Below are 24,180 nucleotides of genomic sequence, written 5' to 3'. Positions count from 1 at the left end.
TTCCAAAGTCAACCCATTGTTATGGCCAGTGTTAGGCCATTCCTCGAGGAGTGTTGACCAATTCCCTACCAAACTCATGTAATTTTTTATTCTAAAAGCTAATGGAATTTTATAATTGCTTGAGAACTAGCTGATGTCAAACTTATAGAAGAATTATTGGAGATTGCATTATTCCACTCTATGTGTGGCAGAAACTGTTTTCCTGAAATCTGGATTCCTAGCGGGACTCAGCCTCTGGATTGAACATATATGTGGTCAAGGTGACTGAGAGAAACCAAGTGTTTTAGCTTTCAGAGCGGCGTTCTAACTGCCATTCAACACCACCCATCGTGACCTCTTTGTCTGCCATGTGAAAAGTAGTTAGGAAGGAGGATAACCTATCACCTCTTAGGTCATCTCCCAGTTATAACATCCCATGTTGTTGTTTCTATGAATGAATCCTGTCCCTTAACTTCCTCAAACCCCTCTTCATATCTGTGTTCCTCAGGCTGTAGATGAAAGGGTTCAGCATGGGGGTCACTACTGTGTACATAAGTGTGGCTACCCGGTCCTTCACCACTGAGTACATGGACAGGGGTCTAAAATAGACATAGGCGATGCTGCCATAGAATAAGATTACTACAGTGAGGTGGGAGCCACAGGTAGAGAAGGCCTTCCACTTCCCAGCTACAGAGGGTATTTTGAGCACAGTGACAATGATTCGCAGGTAGGAGAAGAGAATGCACAGGAAGGGGGTCACAATGACAGCCAAGGTCTCAGTCATAATCACTGTCTGGCTGGAGGATGTGTCAGAGCAGGACAGCTTTAGCACAGGCTGGGTATCACAAAAAAAGTGCTTGATGACATGGGAGGCACAGAAAGACAGGCGGGACATGAGAAGCACACGGAACATGGAGTGCAGGTGGGAGATGGTGCACGAAGCCAGCAGCATGAGGAGGCAGCGCCGTGGGTTCATTACCACCTCATAATGGAAGGGGTTGCAGATGGCGACCAGCCGGTCTATGGCCATAGAGGCTAGCAGGTAGCTGTCCGTGTTCCCAAAGGCCATGAAAAAGTACATCTGGACCAGGCAGCCCACGTAGGAGATAGATTTTACCTCTGACCGTAAATTCACCAGCATGTTTGGCACAATGACTGTGGTGAAGCAGATATCCGTGAAGGATAGGTTGCTGAGAAAAAAGTACATGGGTGTATGGAGCCGGGAGTCAGAGCTGATGGCCAGGACGATGAGTACATTTCCCACCACGGTGATCAGGTACATGACGAGGAAGTTGGCAAAGAGGGGTGTCTGCAGCTGAGGGTTGGAAGAGAGGCCCAGGAGGAGAAAGCCTGAGTCGCTGCTGCTGTAGTTCTTTATCTCCATGTCTCTTGCCTTCCTGGACTGGATTTGGAGAAGCAGTGGGAGCGATATTAAGGGCAATTTGATCAAGACAGCTTCTGTAACCTCCAGCCTTAGAAAAAAGTCCACCTCTATTTCTTAGGATTTTCAAGAACATTTGTGTCAACAAACTACAGAGAAACAGGTAGTAAAATCCAACAAGGGAACTGTTAAAAATTCCCAGCTGCTTCCTAAATGAGAAACTAAAGGTTTCCCATGTGTTCATACCGTGTTTCCCCGAAAATAAGACCTAGCCAGACAATCAGTTCTAATATGTCTTTTGGAGCAAAAATTAATATAAGATCTGGTCTTATTTTACTATAAATATAAGACTGGGTCTTATATAATATAATGTAATGTAATATAATATAATAATATAATACTGGGTTTTATGTTAATTTTTGCTCCAAAAGACGCATTAGAGCTGATTGTCCGCCTAGGTCTTATTTTCAGGGAAACAAGGTAGGACCTTCACAGTAGCCTAATTTGTCTGAGTTCTTCCCAATTCTTTTTTGAAAGATTCTTTTTAGGTTGTTTCCTGACCAACTCCTTTGCCTCTTTTTTTTTTTTCTCCCCCAGGAAAAGAGGCTGCTGGGTCCCACCTTTAGTTGGCATGCTTTCATAGAATGGGTCTTGGTAAATTAGGTCCTCTCATTAGGATTCTTTCCTACTCTTACTTCCAGAGGTCGTGGTAGTGGGGATAGGATAAAAATGAGCATCAGGTTAATCAGCGGTCCTTGGCTTGCACAGATGTCAGATGAGAGTATTTAAGTCTTCAGAGCGAAACCTGCTTACTGTGTATTTAAACATTTGTTTTTGGCTCATATAATCTAGATACTTAAATTACAAGTTTGGGGCCTGGATGCCACTCAAATGGTAATGCTACCAGAAACAGCCTATGTTACTGAGATTACCATTTAAACACAAGAGGTTTTTTTAATTAAAAAACTATGAAGTCCTCATTCTAAACATTCAAATACGAGAATATGAAAGTCTCCCTGCCAGTAATGTCATGGAAAAGACAAGGCAGGATCGTCTGTTAGCATTATTGAGCTACTTTGCTCAGACAGTAGACAAAGCCAATGAAAGGCAAATTTAGAGAAATAGGAGGCACAAATATTAGAATAAAATTGTCATCATTTTTAAGTGACTTTTCTATCCAGAAAAATGCAAATACACATCTGAAAATTTTAAACATATGAAGATTTCACCAAAGTGGCCCGATATAAGATAAATATACAAATGTTAATACTTTTCTTTAATTAGAAAAATGTAATAGAGTAAAAGCTTCAATGATCATGGCAAGAAATTCCAAAAAGTGCTTAGGAATAAAGCTAAGAGGGAAAGTAAAAGAAGTGTGAAAGACCTATTTGAAGAAACTATAACAGAATACAAAAATAATGATTTGAATAAACGGAGATATTCTACCCCTAAAAATGGAGGAGCCAATATTTTTAAATGTCAATTTAGAGATTATACCTACAAGTGATATCATATAGCAGTTGTCTTTTTTCTGTTTGATTTATTTCACTTAGCATAATGCCCTTATAGTCCATCCATGTTGTTATAAATGGCAGGATTTCTTTCTTTCTCATGACTGAATCTAAAGAAAACAGATTGTAGAACAGTAGTTTCCAGGGACTGGGAGGTGGATGAAATGGGGAGATGTTGGTCAAAAGGTACAATAGTCCAGTTATAAGAAGAAAAAGTTCTGGAGATTTAATGTAGTGCATGGTGAGTAAAGTTAACAATACTGTATTATATACTTGACGTTTGCTAAGAGAATAGATATGTATTTATTTTTATTGAGATATAATTGATTTATAACACTGTAAGTTTAAGGCATATAACATGCTGATTTGATACATTTATGTATTATATGATTACAAGTGTAGTATTAACTAACATATATCATGTAACATAATTATCATTTTTGTGGTGGGAACAATTAAGATCTAGTCTCTTTGCAACTTTGAAGTTTATAGTATTGTCTATAATCATTATGCTGTGTATTAGATCTTCAGGACTTATTTATCTGCTAGTTAGAAGTTTGTACCTCAAAACAACATCTCCTCATTTCCTCTACCCCCCAGCACTGGTAACCACTATTCTATTTAAGAGAGTAAATCTTAAAGGTTCTTATCTCTTAAAAGAAATGGTATTTATGTAAGTTGGTGGGGGTAATAACAACTCTGATGTGGTAATCATTTTCAGTATATAAGTGTAGCAGATTATCATGTTATACACCTTACATTTTATAATGTTATATGTCAATTAAATCTCAATAAAGCTGGGGAAAAAGTCAAATTTTCCCAAATTACAAAATTCAGTGCACCTGTAATAACACTCCAAAGGAATTTTTAATATGACCTGAGGTCATTCTAAAATTCATCCACAGGAGTAAATGGCTAAGGAAAGACAAAATAAATTTGAAAAATTTAGAATAATGACAGACAACTTTTCGAACCTAAAAATCGAAGTATGTAATAATGAAAAACAATAAGATATGGTATACACAGAAAAAAAACAAATCAACAGACCAACATGAATTTTGTATATCAATATTTATACATTTATGTAGATCTGAAACTATATGGAACTTAATATATAATAAAGATTTATTTCATAGTAATGTAGTCAGAATGGACTCTTAAATAAATGGTATTTATGACAACTGGCTGAATCTTTGGAAAAAATAAGTCTGGATTTACATTTAACCCTCACATAAAACTAAAACCCATGTGGATGAACAATCTAAAAGTAAAAATTTGTTCCATCACCATATATTTGACTTTGGGTGCTAAACACAATGAAATATATAAATGATGTATTATAAAATTATATACTTGAGATCTGTATAATTTTATTAATCAATGTTACTCAATAAATTTAATTTAAAAAAAGTAAAAATTCCAAGCTATAAACTAAGTTTTAGCAAAAAACTGGAGTAGCATATTTGAATGGTCTCTGGATAGGGATACCACTCCAAGCAAAAAATAAAATGAAGAGGCAAAAGTGACAAAATTATGTACTAAAAATGTGAAAATTATACCAAAAGAGACCATATGTAAAGCTGAAGTATAAACTATTGACACACACACACACAAAATATGTAACACATTTACCAAACAAAATATATAAGAAGATGTTCAACCTCATTGGTAATCAGAAAACATAATTAGACTGAAATATAATTTTCACCCGTAAGAATGTCAACAAATTCTTTGGACAATATTTAAAGGGAAAAAGACCCTCACATACCTGGTAATGAGAAGATAATCAGTATAGGCTTTTTAGCTGTCTCTATCAGAATTGAAAAATCTGTATGTATCTCTTTATCCAAAAAACCCTTTTATAGAAATCTGTCCTTTAAAAATAGTCGAATATGTGTAGCACAGAGAGGTATACACACATTTTTATTGTTACATTGCTTGTAATACCAAACAAAACAATTCAAAACGAACAAATTATCCCACAGAGGAAACAACCTAAATATCCACAACTAGGTGAATTATTAAACAATTTACAGTGCTTTCTCAGTACTCAATATCACGCAGTTTCTAAAGAAATAAGGTGGCTGGTATTAGCCATCAATTGTTAACACTCAGTATAGGCCGTGCTGAGCTAAGTGCTTTGCATGTCTTTTATCATTTTATTTCATCCAAACCCTAATAGAGAGACAGTATTATTATTCCTATATTACAGGTAAAAAAATAGAATTAACAAAGTAACTTACCAGATCCCACAGTGTGGAAGTGGTGGAGTTGGGATTTTAATTCAGGCAGCCTGAAGGCAGAGAGGAAGCTGTTCATTGCTAAGCTATGTTATCATTGTTACACTAGTGTCTGATATTTTGTTATGTGACGACAGCACATTGCAGAACAATGCATATAGAAAATCCTACATTTGTAAAGAAAAATAGCTCTTTTCTATGTTGTTTATTGTGGTGTGTGTATTTATGTGTGCATGGCTTCCTTGTGATGTAAAATTGAAGGTTTGGAGTGAAAAGTTCCTTCCATCTTTAAGTTGTTTTTATTGTTTGTATTTGAAAATAATGGGTATAAAATCAGTGGATATAAAGTCAATTTAAATTGATTTTATAATCAAAGAGCTGAAATTTCCCTATAATTCCACTTCCCAGAGAACTAGAGTTGTGTGCATATTTTAACGTTTTTTTCTCTCTGCATAGATATATACACATTGTATTCACAATGAGGTCATTAGCATTGCATTTTTCACTCAAAATTGCAGCATAAGCAAGATATGCAGTTATCTGGCATCAGATAACAAGCATATGCCTCCTGTATTCCAAATGCTTTTTGTCCCCCACAGGCAGTGTTACAATGGATATTTTTGCATGTATATTTTTGCACTTAAGAGAGAGAGTTTCTGTGGTGTATAATACTCTCTGAGATATGGAATGCTGAGTTGGAGTTAATGAACATTGAAAATTTTAATAGATAATCCCAATCTGAAACAACCACCCTTCTGGACAATATATTCATTTGACTCGCTGGCCTCTTTTCCCATTTCTTTCACTGTGTCTTTCAGCCTCATTCCTGGGACATTATTTTCCTTGGTGGTGAAGGGCTATCTGATCCTGTTTGGGTTTGAACCTGGAATTCCCCAGATCTGCGTCATATTTCTCAAGGGCAGTAGTTACCCCCTTTCCATTAGCCGAATCAGATAACATTGTATATTCCCTCCTGCCTTGGGCAAGTCATTTCACCTTAGTTTACCCATGGATAAGGTGGAGGGGGCTCTACTTTCTGCCCCACCTACTCCTGTCTTTGGAGACTCAGATAACAGTTGACATATGCATATAGCTGTGATACCCTACCACATCAAGCTGTACGCATGAAATAAGGGCAGTTTTCTTGTATAGCAACCATACCTCAATGATGATATATATATATGTACATATATATATCATCATTTTATTTAATATATATATTAAATAAAAGAAGCACCATTGCAGAGCCTGGAATATTTGCAGACTTAATCTACATAGATAGTGATAAGAGGACCCTGGCCATAAAGTTATCCCAGAATACTTTTCAATGTAGACCTGAAAAGAATGAAATGATTTTGAATGCAAATGGTCAAGGGGTCTCATAGGCGAAAGTCAATTCTACTTACTTACTTGCAATACCTTGTTGCTCCCAGAGCCCAGTAATAGGAGGCATAGTGTGTTATCTGATGCCAGACGATTCCACATCCTGCTTATCCTGCGATTCTGCTGTGAACCATGCAATCTTAATAAGTGAGAGCACTGGGATTCAGAAAGGAAGTACCTGTGCTCCCTCCCCAAATGGTCAGCCACTCTTTCCCATTGCTAGTTGTTTTGGTTTTGCACAACCTGTAGAAGGTGGAGGTAGGATGAGGCTTTCTCAAGTCTTTCTGATGATTAAGAAGCATGGGATGTTGAATCACAGTCAATTTAAAAGAGAGAATGGAAGCACTTTTCATTGCTTTCAAAAGCACAATTATAACTTGATTGGCTTATGTGCCTTCTAAAGCTTATCATTATGTTTTCACCACCTTCCGATTATTTAAATAGCATAATGTATGCAAACATACTTTTACATGGTATAGCACTATGTAAATGCAAATTATTATGGTTAGTAATAAAACATTCTGTGTCACTGGGAAAAAAAAATTACTGTTGAGTGAAAGAGTTTGCTTTCTACAGATTTTTTTTTTAGTATTATTTTGCTCATACAATAAGGTAGAGAAATGACATTTAATGATGGGGCTTGTCATCCGTTTGTGGTTGGGAAAAAACCAGCAGTGACTGGGAGCCTTTCCAAGCTTTTTAAATCACACCATCCCACCTTAAAAGGTATTTATTCCTTTCCTTGATAGAAAGGAAATAGAGACTATTTCTATACTTTTCAACTCTCTCCATTTGAAATTCCACTTTGTAGACATTTGTCATTGTGCATTGGTTTTCCCTTCCTTGCTTCCTCCCCACTTACGCAGGGCCCTTCTCCTCGCCACCAGCCCACATGACACCTGGGAATGCAAACTTGGAGCACAGAGTGCACTTCTTAAGCAGGACATAAAAATGCCTGGTGGGTAAATGCACTGGTGGCAAGCTATCCATCATCCATATACTTGGTGCCTGAATTAGCAAGGATAGTTGAGAAGTGACTAAACTGGAAAAAATTCAGCTAACATGTAGTGGACAGGTTCTGTGCTTAGCACTTGTCTCATTGACTCCTCAAAGCAGCACTATGATATTATAGCATTATTATACCGCTTTATGGATAAAGAGAGTGAAGATCAGAGCATCACATAGCTGCAAGTGGCATATCTAAGACTCAAACTCAGGTAGGTCTGATTGCAAATGGTGTGTGTTAATCCCCTCTGTTTCACCTCTTCCTTGAACCATGTACATGTGGTAGAGAACTAAGTGGGTATGTCCTCTGCAAGTGAAAGTCCTCCTGCTATTTCATCCTTTGCTCCCACACTTTGGGATCCTTTCCATTTCCTTCTGTCCTGCATGCATTTCTGCCTCCCATTCCACAAAGCCTTATGTTCTGCTTTCTTCCTCACCTGCAGCAGAAAAGGTGGTAGGGGGTTTTGGTCCTCAGCTCTGTCAGAGTCCGAGACAATAACAACTCTGTGCTTTGGCAGCGTCAGTATCTGACCTTAGAATCTCTCCTGGGTCCAGACGTTTTGAAACCTAGCTTCTCCTTGGCTACCCTCTTCCCATTTCTACCGTAAGACAAACAGGCATATGGCTTCCTGGAACAGGTACAGGCTGCGTAGGGATTCTGCAGGGCCCTTTTCAGGCGAGGTCCTTCTCTTTTCAGATCTCTGAAATCTCTCCTTTCTGCCTAGTGTTCACTCCTATAGCAGATTAGGGATTTACCTCACCCTTTCCAGCTATTCAATTCTGTATTCCAAGGCAAGTGGACATTTAAAATATGCCCATTCGAATTCTTTTGTGAAAAACTGAGTTCCTTCTATGTCAACGTAGCTTTGGTCTCCATCTGATCAACCAGAGGTGCTTATTGTGGGACTTCTGCTGGAACCAATCGCTTGTGTTCCTCTGCTGAGCAGGCAATGCCTTCCCCAGACGTCTCCTGTTGGAGACGCCCACTTCATTGCAGCCCCTTGCCTGTAGATCCTCAATCATGGTAGCATCATAGCTAGCAATTACATGGGCTTACACATGCCAGACACCGCCAGACACTGCTCTAAGGACTTTACACACATTAGGCCATTTAGTCTTTACAGCGCCGCGTTGTCTATAGAATGAAAGTGAGGTACAGGGAGTCGAAGGGACTTGCCTAAGGCCACACGGCGTGGAGTCCAGCTCCAGAATGTGTGCCCTTACCCCCTGCATTATCCTAACTGTCTTGTTCACTTATTCGCGGGCTGACCCAGTTTCCAGGAGATGATAACTCTGTGGCCCTGGGGTTGCAGGATGTGGGCTGTGCCCTTGAAGGGAAGGGGCCAGTGCCTTGCACAGAGCAGGTTCTCCCAAAATTATGTGACATATGATCAAAGGGGTGGTGGGGGGGAATGGAGGGAGAGGCAGTGTTTCCTGGCTTTTGAGATGGAGGAGAGAAGAAGAGAGGATTAGGAAAATGGAGGAAGATCTCATGAACATGTTGGCCCCACCATCTCTGGTCCCACAGACCCCTCAGCCTGCCTACCTGTGGGCTGACAGGAGATTCAGGGTCCTGCCTGAGTTGGAGCCTTCCAGGCAGTTAAGATCAGGCTCTGAATCTCTGAGGAAGGAGGCCACTTGAGGTGCTGACCTAGCTTCAGAAATGTGCTGCTGCTTCTCTCTGCCTACCGTGGGAATTGATGATTAAGAAGGGAGCCCCAGCGGCCTGTCCTCCCAGCATGCCAGAGCCCTGGGGAGATTGGCCCTGCGGCCTTCCCAGGAGAGGAGAGCAGTACTGAGGCCCTCACTGAGCTCTGTGTCCAGGAGCCTGTGGGGAACCTGGGCTCCAGAGGTGGAGTGTCTCATACCCAGGAAGGGACTTAGGGCCACTGAGCAGCAGGTGTGGAGCTGGTTCATGCACATGTATGTGAACTGTGTATACAGGTGTGATCAAAAGATACGGTGAATGTGTACATTTAAAAACATTGTTAGAGTAAAAGACACGTTGCCATTAATCCCCCTCAAAATACTCCTCCTCGCTTCGAACAGACTCATCCATCGTTCTTGCTACTTTCTGAAGCAGCTCTGGAAGCCCTCTTTCGTGAATGTCTTCACTTCATCCTCCATCATGACAACGCTCTGTGTCACACATCGCTTTGGTATATGGCAATTTCTGTCAAATAAAAACATTATGGTGTGTCCTCATCCACCTTTTTCACCAGATCTGGCACCATGCAACTTCCCAAAGTCAAAATGATTCAGGACATCGAGGCAGCCATGACAATGCAACTAAAGACACTCTGAGTATTCATTCCTTCCTTCCTTCTAACCCCTGGCAACCACTGATCTTTTTACTGTAGCCATAGTTTTGCCTTTTCTAGAATGTCTTATAGTGAGAATCACATAGCACGTAGCCTTTTCAGATTGGCTTCTTTCACTTAATAATATACATTTAAGTTTTCCCCCTGTGTTTTCATGGCTTGGTAGTTTCTTTCTTTCTTTAATTTTTTTTTTTTATTAGTTTCAGGTGTACAAAACAGAGGGATTTCATCCCTCACAATGTGATCATCCCCCGCTCCTAATCTACTACCCCTCTGATGTTGGGTATAGCTGTTACAATTCCACTGACTCTATTCCTTGTGCTGTACTCCATATCCCGTGACTATATATATATATTATATTATAGTTGACAGTCATTATTATTCAGCTTCAGGTGTACACTGCAGTGGTCAGGCATCTACACTGTCCATGAAGTGGTCTCCCTAATAAGACAAGTGTCCATCAGATACCCTACCAAATCTTTACAACATTATTGTTTATATTCCCCAACTGTCTTTTGTATCCCCATAGCAATACTGTGGCTACCAATTTGTGCTTTCTAATACCCTCATCTTCTCCCTCATCTCTACCCCCCTCCATCTAGCAACACTAAGTTTTTCCTCTATATCTCTGAGACTGTTTCTGATTAGTTTGTTCATTTATTCTATTCTTTAGATTCCACGTATAAGTGAGATCATATGGTATTTGTCTTTCTCCATCTGACTTATTTCACTTAGCATAATGTTCTCTAGGTCTAACTATACCATTGCAAATTATAAGATTTCATTCTTCTTTATGACCAAGTAATACTGCATTGTATAAAGGTACCACAATTTCTTAATCCAGTCATCTACCGATAAGCATTTCGGTTGTTTCCATGTCTTGGCTATTGTGTATAATGCTGCAATAAACATAGAGGTGTGTATATTTTTTCGAATTAGTGTTTTGGATTTCTCTGGATAGATACTTAAGAGTGGAATTGCTGGGTTGTAAGGTAGTTCCATTTCCAGTTTTTCAGATATCTCCACACTGATTTCCATAGTGGCTGCACCAATCTGCAATCCCACCAACAGTGCACGAGGGTTCCCTTTTCTCCACAGCCTCACCAGTGCTTCTTTGTTGATTTACTGATGATATCCTTTCTGACTGGGGTGACGTGGTATCTCATTGTGGTTTTTATTTGCATTTCTCTAATGATTAGTGAGGTTGATCTGTTGGTCTGTTGGCCATCTGTATGTCCTGTTTAGAAAAATGTCTCTTCATATCCTCTGCCCATTTTTTAATTGAGTTGTTTGTTTTTTTGGTGTTGAGTTGAATGAGTGTTTAATAAATTTTGGATATTAACCCCTTATTGGATGTATCATTGACAAATATGTTCTCCCAGTCAGTAGGATGCCTTTTTGTTTTATTGATGGTTTCCTTTGCTGTGAAAAAGCTTTTTAGTTTGATGTAATCCCATATGTTTATTTTTTCTCTTGCTTCCCTTGCCTAAGGGGATATATCAGTAAAATATTACGAAGAGTAATGTCTGCAAACTTTCTTCCTATATTTTCTTCTAGGAGTTTTATGGTTTAAGATCTTACAATTATTTTTTATTATTTTTTTTTTAAATTAAACTTTATTGGGGTGACAATTGTTAGTAAAGTTACATAGATTTCAGATATACAATTCTATATTACATCTATAAATCCCATTGTGGGTTCACCACCCAGAGTCAGTTCTCCTTCCATCACCATATATTTGATCCCCTTTACCCTCACCTACCACTCCCCTCCCCTCTTACCCTCTGGTAACCACTATTGTCTGTGAAGATATTACATTTAAGTCTTAATCCATTTTGAATTTATTCTTGTATATGGTGTAAAGAGGTGGTCCAGCTTCACTTTTTGGAATGTGTCTGTCCAGATTTCCCAGCACCATTTATTGAATAGACTGTCTTTACCTCAATGTAAATTCTTGCTTCTATTGTCATAAATTAAATGACCATATAGATATGGATTTACTTCTGGGCTTTCTATTCCTTCGTTGATCATTTGCATTGTTTTCTTGGTCTCTATTTCATTTATTTCCACTCTGATCTTTATTATCTCCTTCCTTGTACTCCCTTTGGGCTTATTTTGCTGTTCTTTTACCAGTTCCCTTAGATGTAAGGATAAACTATTGATTTGAGATTTTTCTTGTTTCTTTAGGTAGGCCTGTATTGCTATGAATTTCCCTCTGAGGACTGCTTTTGCTGCATCCCATGGATTTTGGGTCATTGTGTTTTCATTTTCGTTTGTCTCGAGGCATCTTTTGATTTCTACCTTGATCTCATTGTTGACCCATTCATTATTTAGTAACATGTTATTCAGCCTCCATGTATTTGTGTATTTTCCAGTTTTTTTCTTGTAATTGATTTCTAATTTCATAGCACTGTGGTCAGAGAAGACGCTTGGTATGATTTCAGTTTTCTTAAACTTATTGAGACTTGTATTGTGGCCTAATATGTGGTCTGTCTTGGAAAATGTTCCATGTATGCTCGAGAAGAATGTATATTCTGCAACTTTGGGGTGAAATGCTCTGAAAATATCGATTAAATCCAACTGGTCTAATGTGTCATTTAAGGCCACTGTTTCCATATTGATTTTCTGTTTGGAGGATTTGTCCCTTGTTGCCAGTAGTGTGTTGACGTCCCCTACTATGATAGTGTTACTGTTGATCTCTGTCTTTATGTTGGTCAATATTTGTTTTATATATCTACGTGCTTCTATATTGGGTACATAGATGTTTCGTAGGGTTATGTCCTCTTGTTGGATTGATCCCTTTATTATTATATAGTGCCTTTCTTTGTTTTTTATTATATTCTTCATTTTAAAGTCTATTTGGTCAGATATAAGTATTGCTACTTCAGCTTTTCCTCATTTCCATTTGCATGAAATATCTTACTGCATCCCTTTACTTCCAGCCTTTGTGTGTCTTTTAATCTGAGGTGAGTCTCTTGTATACTGCATATGCAAGGCTCTGTTTTCTTATCTACTCAGCCACCATATAGCTTTTGATTGGAGCATTTAATCCATTTACATTTAAAGTTATTGCCATTTTGTTATTTGTATTTCTGGTCTTCATTAGTTAGATTGTTTTCATCTTTCTTCTGCTTAAAGAAGCCCGTTTAACACTTTCTGCAAAAATATGGAACACTTCAAGAATTTGTGTGTTATATTTGCGTAGCGGCCATGCTAATCTTCTCTGTATCATTCCAATTTTAGTATATGTGCTGCTGAAGTGAGCACAGTTTATTTTTTTTAGTGCTGTATAATATTCCACCATCTGGATATACTACAGTTTGTTTATCCATTCCCCTACTAAAGGACATCTTGGGTGCTTCCAAGTTTTGGCAATTATGAATAAAGTTTCTTTAAGCCTCAATGTGCAGCTTTTTGTGTGAACATAAATTTGCAACTCCTATTGGTAAATGCCAAGGAGTGTGATTGCTGTACTGTACGATAAAAGTAAATTTAGTTTTGTAAGAAACTGCCACCAGCAATGGATGAGAGTTCCTGTTGTTCCTCATCCTTTTCAGCATTTGGTGTTGTCAGTGTTCTAGATTTTGACTCTTCCAATCGGTGCATAGTGGTGTCGCATGGTTTTAATCCCTGCCCTACTGCTGACCAGTTGTATGACATTAGACAAATTACTAGGCAGCTCTGTGCCTCAGTTTCCTTATTTATAAATTAGGGATAATAGTAATCCTGACCTCATGATCGTATCAGTTAAGATTTTGATTTTACAGTAGTTATATTGTCTGGCACCAAGGCTAACTTCATGAGTGTGCTGCTTGTGCTCAGGTTTCTGTGCTTGATTTAGTGCTCTCCTGTGGCTGTCTTAACATCAGCATACTTTTGAGCAAGAGGCCTTGAATTTTCATTTTTCACTGGACCCTGAAAATTAGGTAGCCAGTCCTGCCTGGCACATAGTTATCACTCAGTACATGTTAATGATCATGATGGTGGTGTGCATGTCCTTGTGCCATTCACTGTCCACCTTCTTGCCCACCCTCATTTCTTACTGCACCCTGTTCAGCTCGACAGAGTTAGTTGATTAGGCTCTGATGCATCTTGAGAACTATTGTGTGTTCCTATGGCGACAGGCACTGTAACCCTACCAGCATAGGAGCTATTTCCCGAGCTCTAGGTGAGCACATCCATCTGCACTCTCCCCAGAATGTTGCCTGGACCTCAGACGACACATGCCAAATAAAATGTATACTTCTCAAACTTTCTTCTATTTTGAAAATTTCTGCTTCATTTTTTAAGACCTAGTATAATTATCATCTTTTTTTGTAAAGCTTTCCTGGACTCCTTGGGTAAAAGCAAGGAAATGTTGCCTTTAACCTCCCACAACACTTTGCTTACTGTCTGTCTGTATTGTGATTGTCTCTTTGTCCCACCTTGTGGGTGGAGGTGCCTCTCCAGGTTGAGCCCTTCTGAGGGTGGGGACTGTTTCCTGTGAATTCATATGTGCATCTTCAGTGCCTAACACCATGTATATAACTCACAGTAGGTGCTCAGTAAATGTTTGTTAAATTGAATGGGACCCTGGTTGAGGTGGGCTGGGTTTGTTTGTTTATATGCTAAATGTGTGGACGAGGCCAGAACCACTGCTTTAGATAAAGTAGACAGGATCACAAAGGTTTTGAATGAGGAGACCGAAAGGAATGGGGGAATTGATTTGTATGTCTCAAGGATGTTATTCGAAGAATACGAGGGAAAAAGTCTCTGGCTAGAACTGGTTTAAAAATCCCCTCCCTCTAAAACTGGTTACTCAGTAGCCCCCTCCAATGTTGCCCTTGGAGGATTGGCCTCAGATGATGGAAGGAAAGCCTCTGAGTTATGGCATCCTCTCCCCCATTTCTAGAATTAAAGTAGAATGTGGCCCCTTGCGACCAGCCCACGGGGGAAACCAGGGGACCTCACTAATGACAGTCTGTCAGAAAAGTTTCTGAGCCAGTGTCACCGCAGAAGCTCCCTCAAAGGGATGAGGTCCTATCTCAGCTTTCTTAATGAGGCTCTGGGGACATCTTGCTGCTGAACCTCCAGGCTCCTTTACTTGGGTGATAATTAACCACTCTGGGCAGCTGTCACAGCCTAATTAGAGTCCAGGGGTAAAAGTTTGGCTTCTCCTTGTAAATGGTTGATTGGGAATTAAGCCTTGAGTCTCTTGACTCATCAAGTCAGTCTCAATGTAACTATGGCCCCAACCGATCCTAATAGAGTCCCTGGTCAGAGACAGACTACTCAGGCACACCCATTCCACTGCCTAGTCAGGGAACATACTTTTACTTTGAGAGCAACAGTGTTGATATCCGGATCAGAAGAACATTGGCTCATCTGGATCAGAATTCTGAAATAAGAGCCAAGAAGGCACTCTGGGAAAGGTTACAACTGTCCTTGGTGATATCCTCACACAAGTTAAGATACAGCCTGAGATATCTCCCATTTCCCCCCATTGTGTTTGGATAGGCACTTGGGATTTAGAGTTAGTCAATTCTAAGTTTGAATTCTGTTTACTACTTACCTGCTGGAGACTCCGGATAAGTCTCCAGACCTCCAAAATGGTCTATGCCATTTTGGCCTCCATATTGAATCCATTTACCTACAGTCTAATGAATAAAAACAAGGAGTGGGGCATGGAATAGCTGAACTTTGGACTTTAGTTTCCTCATTGTTAATATTATGTCATTAATCCCATCAGTCAGAATTGTAGGTGATTGATTGGTGCTAGTTGCCTTTCCATTACCATGATAACCTAGTATACATGTGTTGGCATCTTTAAATTTATTAAAAATATATGGTAAAAAGTACAGTCGGCCCTCTGTATTGGCGGGTTCTATATCTGCAGAATCAACCAACTGTGGATGGAAAACATTTTTAAAAATTGCCTTTTTGCTGATGTATACTATATAGTTAAGCCTACGATGGTTGTGTGTGTACCAAACATACACACTCTTTTTCTTGTTATTCCCTAAACAATACAGTATAACAATATTTACATAGCATTTACATTGTATTAGGTATTATCAGTAATCTGGAGATGATTTAAAGTATATGAGAAGATGTGCATAGGTTATATGCAAATACTACACCATTTTACATAGGGACTTGAGGATCTGTAGATTTTGGTGCTCACGGAGGTCCCGGAACCAATCCCCACAGATACCGGGGACAATGGTATGTGCTAACTTACCACATGATGGAAATTATGAGAGTGCGTTATGTCCAGGGAACTCAAGAAAATTTGGATCCCCCTCTAAGATGCAGCAGCCTCTTTCTATGAGGTAACTAAGGGAAACGCTGGCCACAGAAAAATGGCAAAGGGGAAGCAGAGCGACACTTCTGTGTCATCTGGACTTTGGGCTCCAAATCCAAATGCAGAGAACTTGGGAGAGCCAACAGAAGATTCTTTCTGTTTCTGAACTGGTTATGCTTAAACAGCTTTAAACAAAGTAAGCTCTGGATGAGGCAGCTCTGATCTTCTTGTGATCAAATCCAAGTCTTCCATTTTATCACATTATGCGTTATGAAAGGAATAGATTGACAGTAACAACAAAAACAACAACAGGACTTACCGAGTGCGTATTTTGAGCCATGTTCTGGTCTAAGCACTTTATACACAGTCCATTTAGTCCTGTAATTCATGTGTGGTACCACATGCGAGAATGATTGATAAAAAGAAAAAAATACATAGTTTCTCACTTTTTAAAAGTTCACATGAAAAAATAAATGTGTGAGAATTGTCAATAATAGTTTTGAAAAGTAAAATTGAAAGAAAGAATTGCTTTATTGTTATTATTACTATTAGTTTAGTATGTATTTTTAAAAAGCTATGGCAATTATGATTTGACACAAATAGAGACAGTCAAATGAGTAGAACAGAACCTTGGAGTACTGTATTATTGGGTGGAAATTGCCAGCAGGCAAATCTGTAAGTTTAGTAACTGGAAGCCATTCAATTGAGGAGTTAAATGCCATCTTGCATTCATCCCTAATCTCTCAAATGATATTTATGGAGCATTCATTCTTGGTTGGGGAGGGCAAACAATCCCTCCCACTCTGCAAGGCCGATGCCCTTCTCTGAAAGGCCGATGCCTTTCATACATTGACTGGGGAAGCAGGGGATTGAATGGTGGTTGGTAGTAGCAGAGCTATGCCAGCACCTTCCCAAGAGCCCCAAGGGGCGGGTGCTAGATTCCAAGTGCTAAAGCATCCTTTGGACTGTCGGGAGTACGACCTTTATCCTTGGCTTTGGAGCTTAGTTGCCATTCTGGCACAACAGGACACTGCCCACTGGAAGTCCTGTTAACAGGTGCATTTTGGCCAACATACCACAGGAGAATCTTCCATGGGTACCTTCAGCCTTATAGTGCCCAGTCTCAGGTTATCCCATGACTCCCTTTTTCCTTTAAAATTCATCAAGAATGCACTGGGTGTGAATTTGGGCCCTTGAGACACTCACAGAATGACCTTGCCTGAAATTCCCAGCAGAGAGAGAAACCCAATGCAGATACTCAAGCACAGCACCCAGGTTTCCCCTTGTGTGACTTGAGGTATGACCCAAGTACAGAGGTTCACCAATGGCCAACAAGCCAGCTGTTGTAGCCAAACAGATACAGAATAATTTGTTATTTCCAACTTGCTTTTTCAGTCTTGGTTGTACTTGCTTGGTTCCCCTTCTTTTTGTCCGACCTGGCAGTGCATCTGAGGTTCTTATCTATCTCTGTTTTTCTTTGAGTAACATCTTAAAAATAGGCTCTCTTAGGTGGTGGACTAATTACAAATGTTAGAAAGAAATGCAAAAGCAATTTAGTTAAATTCAAGTCAGGTCAAGTAAAATGTTACCGAGGAGAGACTTGGTACTCAGCTTTCACCTCACCTGTGTCAGAAGAAGGCAGGATACGGAGCTGTCACAGCTTCTGCCCTTACAGAGCTTGACAGGAAGGTCTAAGAAAGACCCTTTCATATTTTTCACATAACTCATGGGACTGATGGCACAGACATCTTCAAAGGTCCTGTGGTCACAGAAATTCTTTACCTACTTGAGGCTTCAGTTTAAACCAAGTTTCTCTTTTCTTTCTGTTCTAATGTTGACCTTTGCACCCCAGTCTCTCACTAGGTGAGTTCCAGGTCTTATTTCTAGGCAAGCTAGAGATTACGGTAAAGTTACCAGTTTTATATGTCCTTAAATAATCTATGAATCAGAGGCTTTTGGGTTTTCAAAACTGATTGTATAGCCAGAATGGAAGATATGTTGTGGATTAAAAATCTGAGACATTAAGCACTATTTACTTTTGAGTTTCAAAATTATCCCAGATGTTGTGTTTGCTTGCTAGGACGGCCAAAACAGAGTACTACACAATGGTGGCTTAAACAACAGAAATTTATTTTCTCACAGTATTGGAGACTGGAAGTTTGAGACCAAAGTTTTGGCAGGATTGGTTTCTTCTGAGGCTTCTCTCTTTGGCTTACCATCTTCTTGTGTCTTCACGTGGTGTTTTTTCTGTGGATCTGTTTCCTAATCTCTTCTTTTATGAGGACACTGGTCATATTGGATTAGGGCCCACACTAATGAAATAATTTTAACTTAATCACCCCTTCAAAGACCCTATATTCAAATAGGTCACATTCTGAGATACTGGGGATTAGGACTTCAATTATGAAATGTTTCAGGGGGAGGGGAGAAGGGGCCACAATTCAGTCTTACACCAATGTGTTAGACAACAAATTCTCATATTTTAAGAGACATTGCTTGGGATCCACAGATAACCCAGGGAAGACTTGAAAGAGAAATCAAAGGAACCAATTTAGGTAATTCTAGAGAGGCTCTTGGAAGGGCTTTTAAGTAAGTGAATCTGAGAGTAGATTGGATGTGTGCCCTGCGCCCAGTATGAGGGCTGTACTGGTGCTCCTTACTCTACTGGGATTAGAAAGAGCAATAGAAAAGAGTGGCATTGGATTTGTAGACCTCAGAGGGCTGGATATTGCCCTCAGTATTTTCCTGGAGGCAATTCAAAGGTTTCCCATCGGTCTAGGGTGGCTCACTCAAATTAGATGACCAGAGATAAAAGTCAGGTTAGTGGGAAGAAGAGAGAGACTAACATCAAGGGATATGGCATCCTCATGATGGCTGAGGATGATGTCTCTATTGTATCATCAGTACAGAGTAAGAGAAGTAGCAAAAGCCAGTCTCCAATCTCAAAGGCAAGCCCTAGCCATCATCCATGGTGACAAATGAGTGGAAGGAGGTCACATGTAAACAACAGGTTCTAGTATAGGACCAAAATATAGACTTGTCTAGAAAAGAACTGCTCTGTCTTTGCACACACCAGAGAGAAGTTGCATAAACCCTTAGAGTTAGAAACAGGACTTGGAAGAAGCTATGATAACCACGAGGGGTGGGATATGAATGAATAGGGCTGAATTACAAATTAAAAGTCACTGAGAAATTATTGGATTGGGTTGAGAAAAGTCAAAATTGAGTTACAATTAGGTAGACTGAGTTCTCAAAATAAAATTAAACTATAGAAATGAAGTTACAGAAATAAAGTTGCATTTTTGCGTATCCAAGTCTTTTTTTCCTTTTGACAAATTTTTTTGAGTAATTATTCAATTCTTGAGGTTTATGGTGACTGAAAAAGTCCCTTGTTATGTGTACCAGTACTTCTTGCTCCCATGCCCATAGCAGACATTGCAATCAATCAATATTCATCCTTCTTCATTTGGCCCAGAAGTAGGGACAAGTTTTTCCATTATAGCAGTGCAAGGAAGTCCTTATCGATTGATCAGAGTAGGGGAGGGCAAACAATCCCTCCCACTCTGCAAGGCCGATGCCCTGCTCCCCTCTTGTCCCTCTTCACACATTGACTGGGGAAGCAGGGGGTTGAATGGTGGTTGGTGGTAGCAGAGCTATGCCAGCACCTTCCCAAGAGCCCCAAGGGGCGGGTGCTAGATTCCAAGTGCTAAAGCATCCTTTGGACTGTAGGGAGTACGACCTTTATCCTTGGCTTTGGAGCTTAGTTGCCATTCTGGCACAACAGGACACTGCCCACTGGAAGTCCTGTTAACAGGTACAACACACCACAGGAGAACCTTCCATGGGTACCTTCAGCCTAATAGTGCCCAGTCTCAGGTTATTCCATGACTCCCTTTTTCCTTTAAAATTCATCAAGAATGCACTGGGTGGAATTTGGGCCCCTGAGACACTCACAGAATGACCTTGCCTGAAATTCCCGGCAGAGAGAGAAACCCAATGCAGATACTCAAGCACAGCACCCAGGATTCCCCTTGTGTGACCCAAAGTATGACCCAAGTACAGAGGTTCACCAATGGCCAACAAGCCAGCTGTTGTAGCCAAATGGATCCAGAATAATTTGTTATTTCCAAATTGCTTTTTCAGTCTTGGTTGTAATTGCTTGGTTCCCCTTCTTTTTTTTCCGACCTGGCAGTACATCTGAGGTTCTTATCTATCTCTGTTTTTCTTTGAGTAACATCTTAAAAATAGGCTCTCTTAGGTGGTGGACTAATTACAAATGTTAGAAAGAAATGCAAAAGCAACTTAGTTAAATTCAAGTCAGGTCAAGTAAAATGTTACCGAGGAGAGACTTGGTACTCAGCCTTCACCTCACCTGTGTTAGAAGAAGGCAGGATACGGAGCCGTCACAGCTTCTGCCCTTACAGAGCTTGACAGGAAGGTCTAAGAAAGACCCTTTCATATTTTTCACACAACTCATGGGACTGATGGCACAGACATCTTCAAAAGTCCTGCGGTCACAGAAATTCTTTACCTACTTGAGGCTTCAGTTTAAACCAAGTTTCTCTTTTCTTTCTGTTCTAATGTTGACCTTTGCGCCCCAGTCTCTCACTAGGTGAGTTCTAGGTCTTATTTCTAGGCAAGCTAGAGATTATGGTAAAGTTACCAGTTTTATATGTCCTTAAATAATCTATGAATCAGAGGATTTTGGGTTTTCAAAACTGATTGTATAGCCAGAATGGAAGATATGTTGTGGATTAAAAATCTGAGACATTAAGCACTATTTACTTTTGAGTTTCAAAATTATCCCAGATGTTGTGTTTGTTTGCTAGGGTGGCCGAAACAGAGTACTACACAATGGTGGCTTAAACAACAGAAATTTATTTTCTCACAGTACTGGAGACTGGAAGTCTGAGACCAAAGTTTTGGCAGGATTGGTTTCTTCTGAGGCTTCTCTCTTTGGCTTACCATCTTCTTGTGTCTTCACGTGGTGTTTTTTCTGTGGATCTGTTTCCTAATCTCTTCTTTTATAAGGACACTGGTCATATTGGATTAGGGCCCACACTAATGAAATAATTTTAACTTAATCACCCCTTTAAAGACCCTATATTCAAATAGGTCACATTCTGAGATACTGGGGATTAGGACTTCAATTATGAAATGTTTCAGGGGGAGGGGAGAAGGGGCCACAATTCAGTCTTACACCAATGTGTTAGACAACAAATTCTCATATTTTAAGAGACATTGCTTGGGATCCACAGATAACCCAGGGAAGACTTGAAAGAGAAATCAAAGGAACCAATTTAGGTAATTCTAGAGAGGCTCTTGGAAGGGCTTTTAAGTAAGTGAATCTGAGAGTAGATTGGATGTGTGCCCTGCGCCCAGTATGAGGGCTGTACTGGTGCTCCTTACTCTACTGGGATTAGAAAGAGCAATAGAAAAGAGTGGCATTGGATTTGTAGACCTCAGAGGGCTGGATATTGCCCTCAGTATTTTCCTGGAGGCAATTCAAAGGTTTCCCATCGGTCTAGGGTGGCTCACTCAAATTAGATGACCAGAGATAAAAGTCAGGTTAGTGGGAAGAAGAGAGGAGACTAACATCAAAGGGATATGGCATCCTCATGATGGCTGAGGATGATGTCTCTATTGTATCATCAGTACAGAGTAAGAGAAGTAGCAAAAGCCAGTCTCCAATCTCAAAGGCAAGCCCTAGCCATCATCCATGGTGACAAATGAGTGGAAGGAGGTCACATGTAAACAACAGGTTCTAGTATAGGACCAAAATATAGACTTGTCTAGAAAAGAACTGCTCTGTCTTTGCACACACCAGAGAGAAGTTGCATAAACCCTTAGAGTTAGAAACAGGACTTGGAAGAAGCTATGATAACCACGAGGGGTGGGATATGAATGAATAGGGCTGAATTACAAATTAAAAGTCACTGAGAAATTATTGGATTGGGTTGAGAAAAGTCAAAATTGAGTTACAATTAGGTAGACTGAGTTCTCAAAATAAAATTAAACTATAGAAATGAAGTTACAGAAATAAAGTTGCATTTTTGCGTATCCAAGTCTTTTTTTCCTTTTGACAAATTTTTTTGAGTAATTATTCAATTCTTGAGGTTTATGGTGACTGAAAAAGTCCCTTGTTATGTGTACCAGTACTTCTTGCTCCCATGCCCATAGCAGACATTGCAATCAATCAATATTCATCCTTCTTCATTTGGCCCAGAAGTAGGGACAAGTTTTTCCATTATAGCAGTGCAAGGAAGTCCTTATCGATTGATCAGAGTAGGCATGGAACTGAAAACTAATTGGCCCACACATGTAATAATGGAATAAAATTGAGCAATATACTCATATACTCACCCAGACTCTGCCTCTCCCTAGGTTAGGACTGATTGAGGAAAAATCAAAGGAGTTTAAAAACTCCTTATTGTATCATTTAGAAACTTTAAGGTCATCTATCTATGCTTTGTCTAAAATACCATGAGAGATTAATTTATTTGACTTAGATGTTTCCATCTATTAAAATACAAATACCAGGAGAGAGAGAGAATCACACTAAACTGCTCTTTTTTGGGGGAAGCTTGTATTCTAATAGGTCTCTCTCTCTCTCTCTCTCTCTCTCTCTCTCTCTCTCTCTCTCTCACACACACACACACACACACACACACACCTGCAAAAAAATCTAACAGAATAGATTGGTTATGTATACATAAACATCTCTGTACATATATAGATTTCTATATAGATGCTTACAAAATTTTTCTGGAAATTCAGTGACCAAACTGGGCTGAATTTATAAACAGAAATAAGGGAAATATGGGAGGTTCCAAATAATTGTGGAAGAAATAAAGGGAATGTGATTTTTCTAGAATGGAGAGAGATTCTGGGGTGAGTCTACAATGATAGCACAGGTACCAAGACATGGGTCCAACCACAGCATGATAGAGACCACAAGTGGAAAACTACAGGATGTAGCTACAATGACGAAAGAGTATTTCTCCACCAAAGACTTGCCTCAGGCACTGGTGAGTGTGTTTGTGTGTGTGCATACATGAGTGTGCATGCATGCAAACACACCCACACCCATACTTTGCAATCAGGGTCCACAGATTTTGTTGGTTTTTGCAGTAGAAAGCCTATCCATTTCAAACTTAATCCCGCTGATCAATTTCTCTAAGCCCCGTTTCATGTCTTTGTTTCTTAAACTGTAGATAACTGGGTTCAACATTGATGTCAATACAGTGTAGATGATTGTTGCTATTCGGTCCTTGACAGTATAGCTGGACAAGGGCTGGAAGTAGACATAGCTAATACTCCCATAAAACAGAGTCACCACAGTGAGATGGGAGCTGCAAGTAGAGAAGGCTTTGCGTTTTCCAGCAGCTGAGGGAATGTTGAGGACGGCAATGAGGATCCTTAGGTACGAGATGATGATGCAGGCAAAAGGGGCCATCACAGAGGCCAGCCCTTCTGTCATGGCCACAACTTCATTGACAAAGATAGAAGAGCAGGCCAATTTCAGGACAGGGTTGACATCACAAAAAAAGTGATGGATAACATTTGATGCACAAAAGGTGAGTCGATTCACCAGGAGGACATATAGGAGGGAGTGGAGACAAGGGAAAGCTATAGAGAAGGCCAGTAGCAACATACAGCGCCTGTGGTTCATAATAGTGACATAATGGAAAGGGTTACAAATGGCTACGTAGCGGTCAATGGCCATAGCTGCCAGGAGATAACTGTCTATGTTTCCAAAGACCAGGAAGAAATACATCTGAGCCAGACATTCAGCATAGGATATGGTCTTTGTCTCTGATAAGAAGTTCACTAACATTTTGGGGACTATGACTGTTGTATAGCAAATGTCAGCAAAAGACAAGATGCTCAGGAAGAAATACATGGGGTTTTGGAGTTGAGGATCAGAGCAGATAGCCAAGATGATGAGAAGATTTCCTGTCAAGGTGACCAGGTACATGATAAGAAAGAGGACAAAGAGTGGCTTCTGGTCCTCAGGACGAGGGGAGAGTCCCAAGAGGATGAACTCAGGAAGTCTTGTCAGGTTGCACATTTCCAT

General features: G+C 39.8%; 2 protein-coding genes and 1 non-coding gene across 3 annotated transcripts; all 3 read right to left on the bottom strand.

Annotated features, from left to right (window-relative positions):
- Window positions 1-427: 427 nt before the first annotated feature.
- LOC109439296 (olfactory receptor 1L4) lies at window positions 428-1,462 on the bottom strand. Its single transcript, XM_019719560.2, has one exon. It carries the CDS (start codon window positions 1,361-1,363, stop codon window positions 428-430), a length of 936 nt encoding a protein of 311 aa, XP_019575119.2. The 5' UTR covers window positions 1,364-1,462.
- An 11,518-nt stretch (window positions 1,463-12,980) lies between these two features.
- On the bottom strand, window positions 12,981-13,087 carry LOC141571478 (U6 spliceosomal RNA). The gene has a single exon (XR_012496206.1). It is a non-coding gene; the product is annotated as a U6 spliceosomal RNA (small nuclear RNA).
- A 10,115-nt stretch (window positions 13,088-23,202) lies between these two features.
- On the bottom strand, window positions 23,203-24,180 carry LOC109439295 (olfactory receptor 1L3). Its single transcript, XM_019719559.2, has one exon. It carries the CDS (start codon window positions 24,178-24,180, stop codon window positions 23,203-23,205), a length of 978 nt encoding a protein of 325 aa, XP_019575118.2.

This window comes from Rhinolophus sinicus, linkage group LG04, assembly GCF_036562045.2.
Source record: "Rhinolophus sinicus isolate RSC01 linkage group LG04, ASM3656204v1, whole genome shotgun sequence".
Taxonomy (NCBI): domain Eukaryota; kingdom Metazoa; phylum Chordata; class Mammalia; order Chiroptera; family Rhinolophidae; genus Rhinolophus; species Rhinolophus sinicus.
This window is presented reverse-complemented; position numbering and strand designations above follow the sequence as displayed.

Excerpts from the sequence above, each read along its gene's own strand:
- LOC109439296 (XM_019719560.2), bottom strand. The coding sequence starts at position 1,363 with ATGGAGATAAAGAACTACAGCAGCAGCGACTCAGGCTTTCTCCTCCTG.
- LOC109439295 (XM_019719559.2), bottom strand. The coding sequence starts at position 24,180 with ATGGAAATGTGCAACCTGACAAGACTTCCTGAGTTCATCCTCTTGGGA.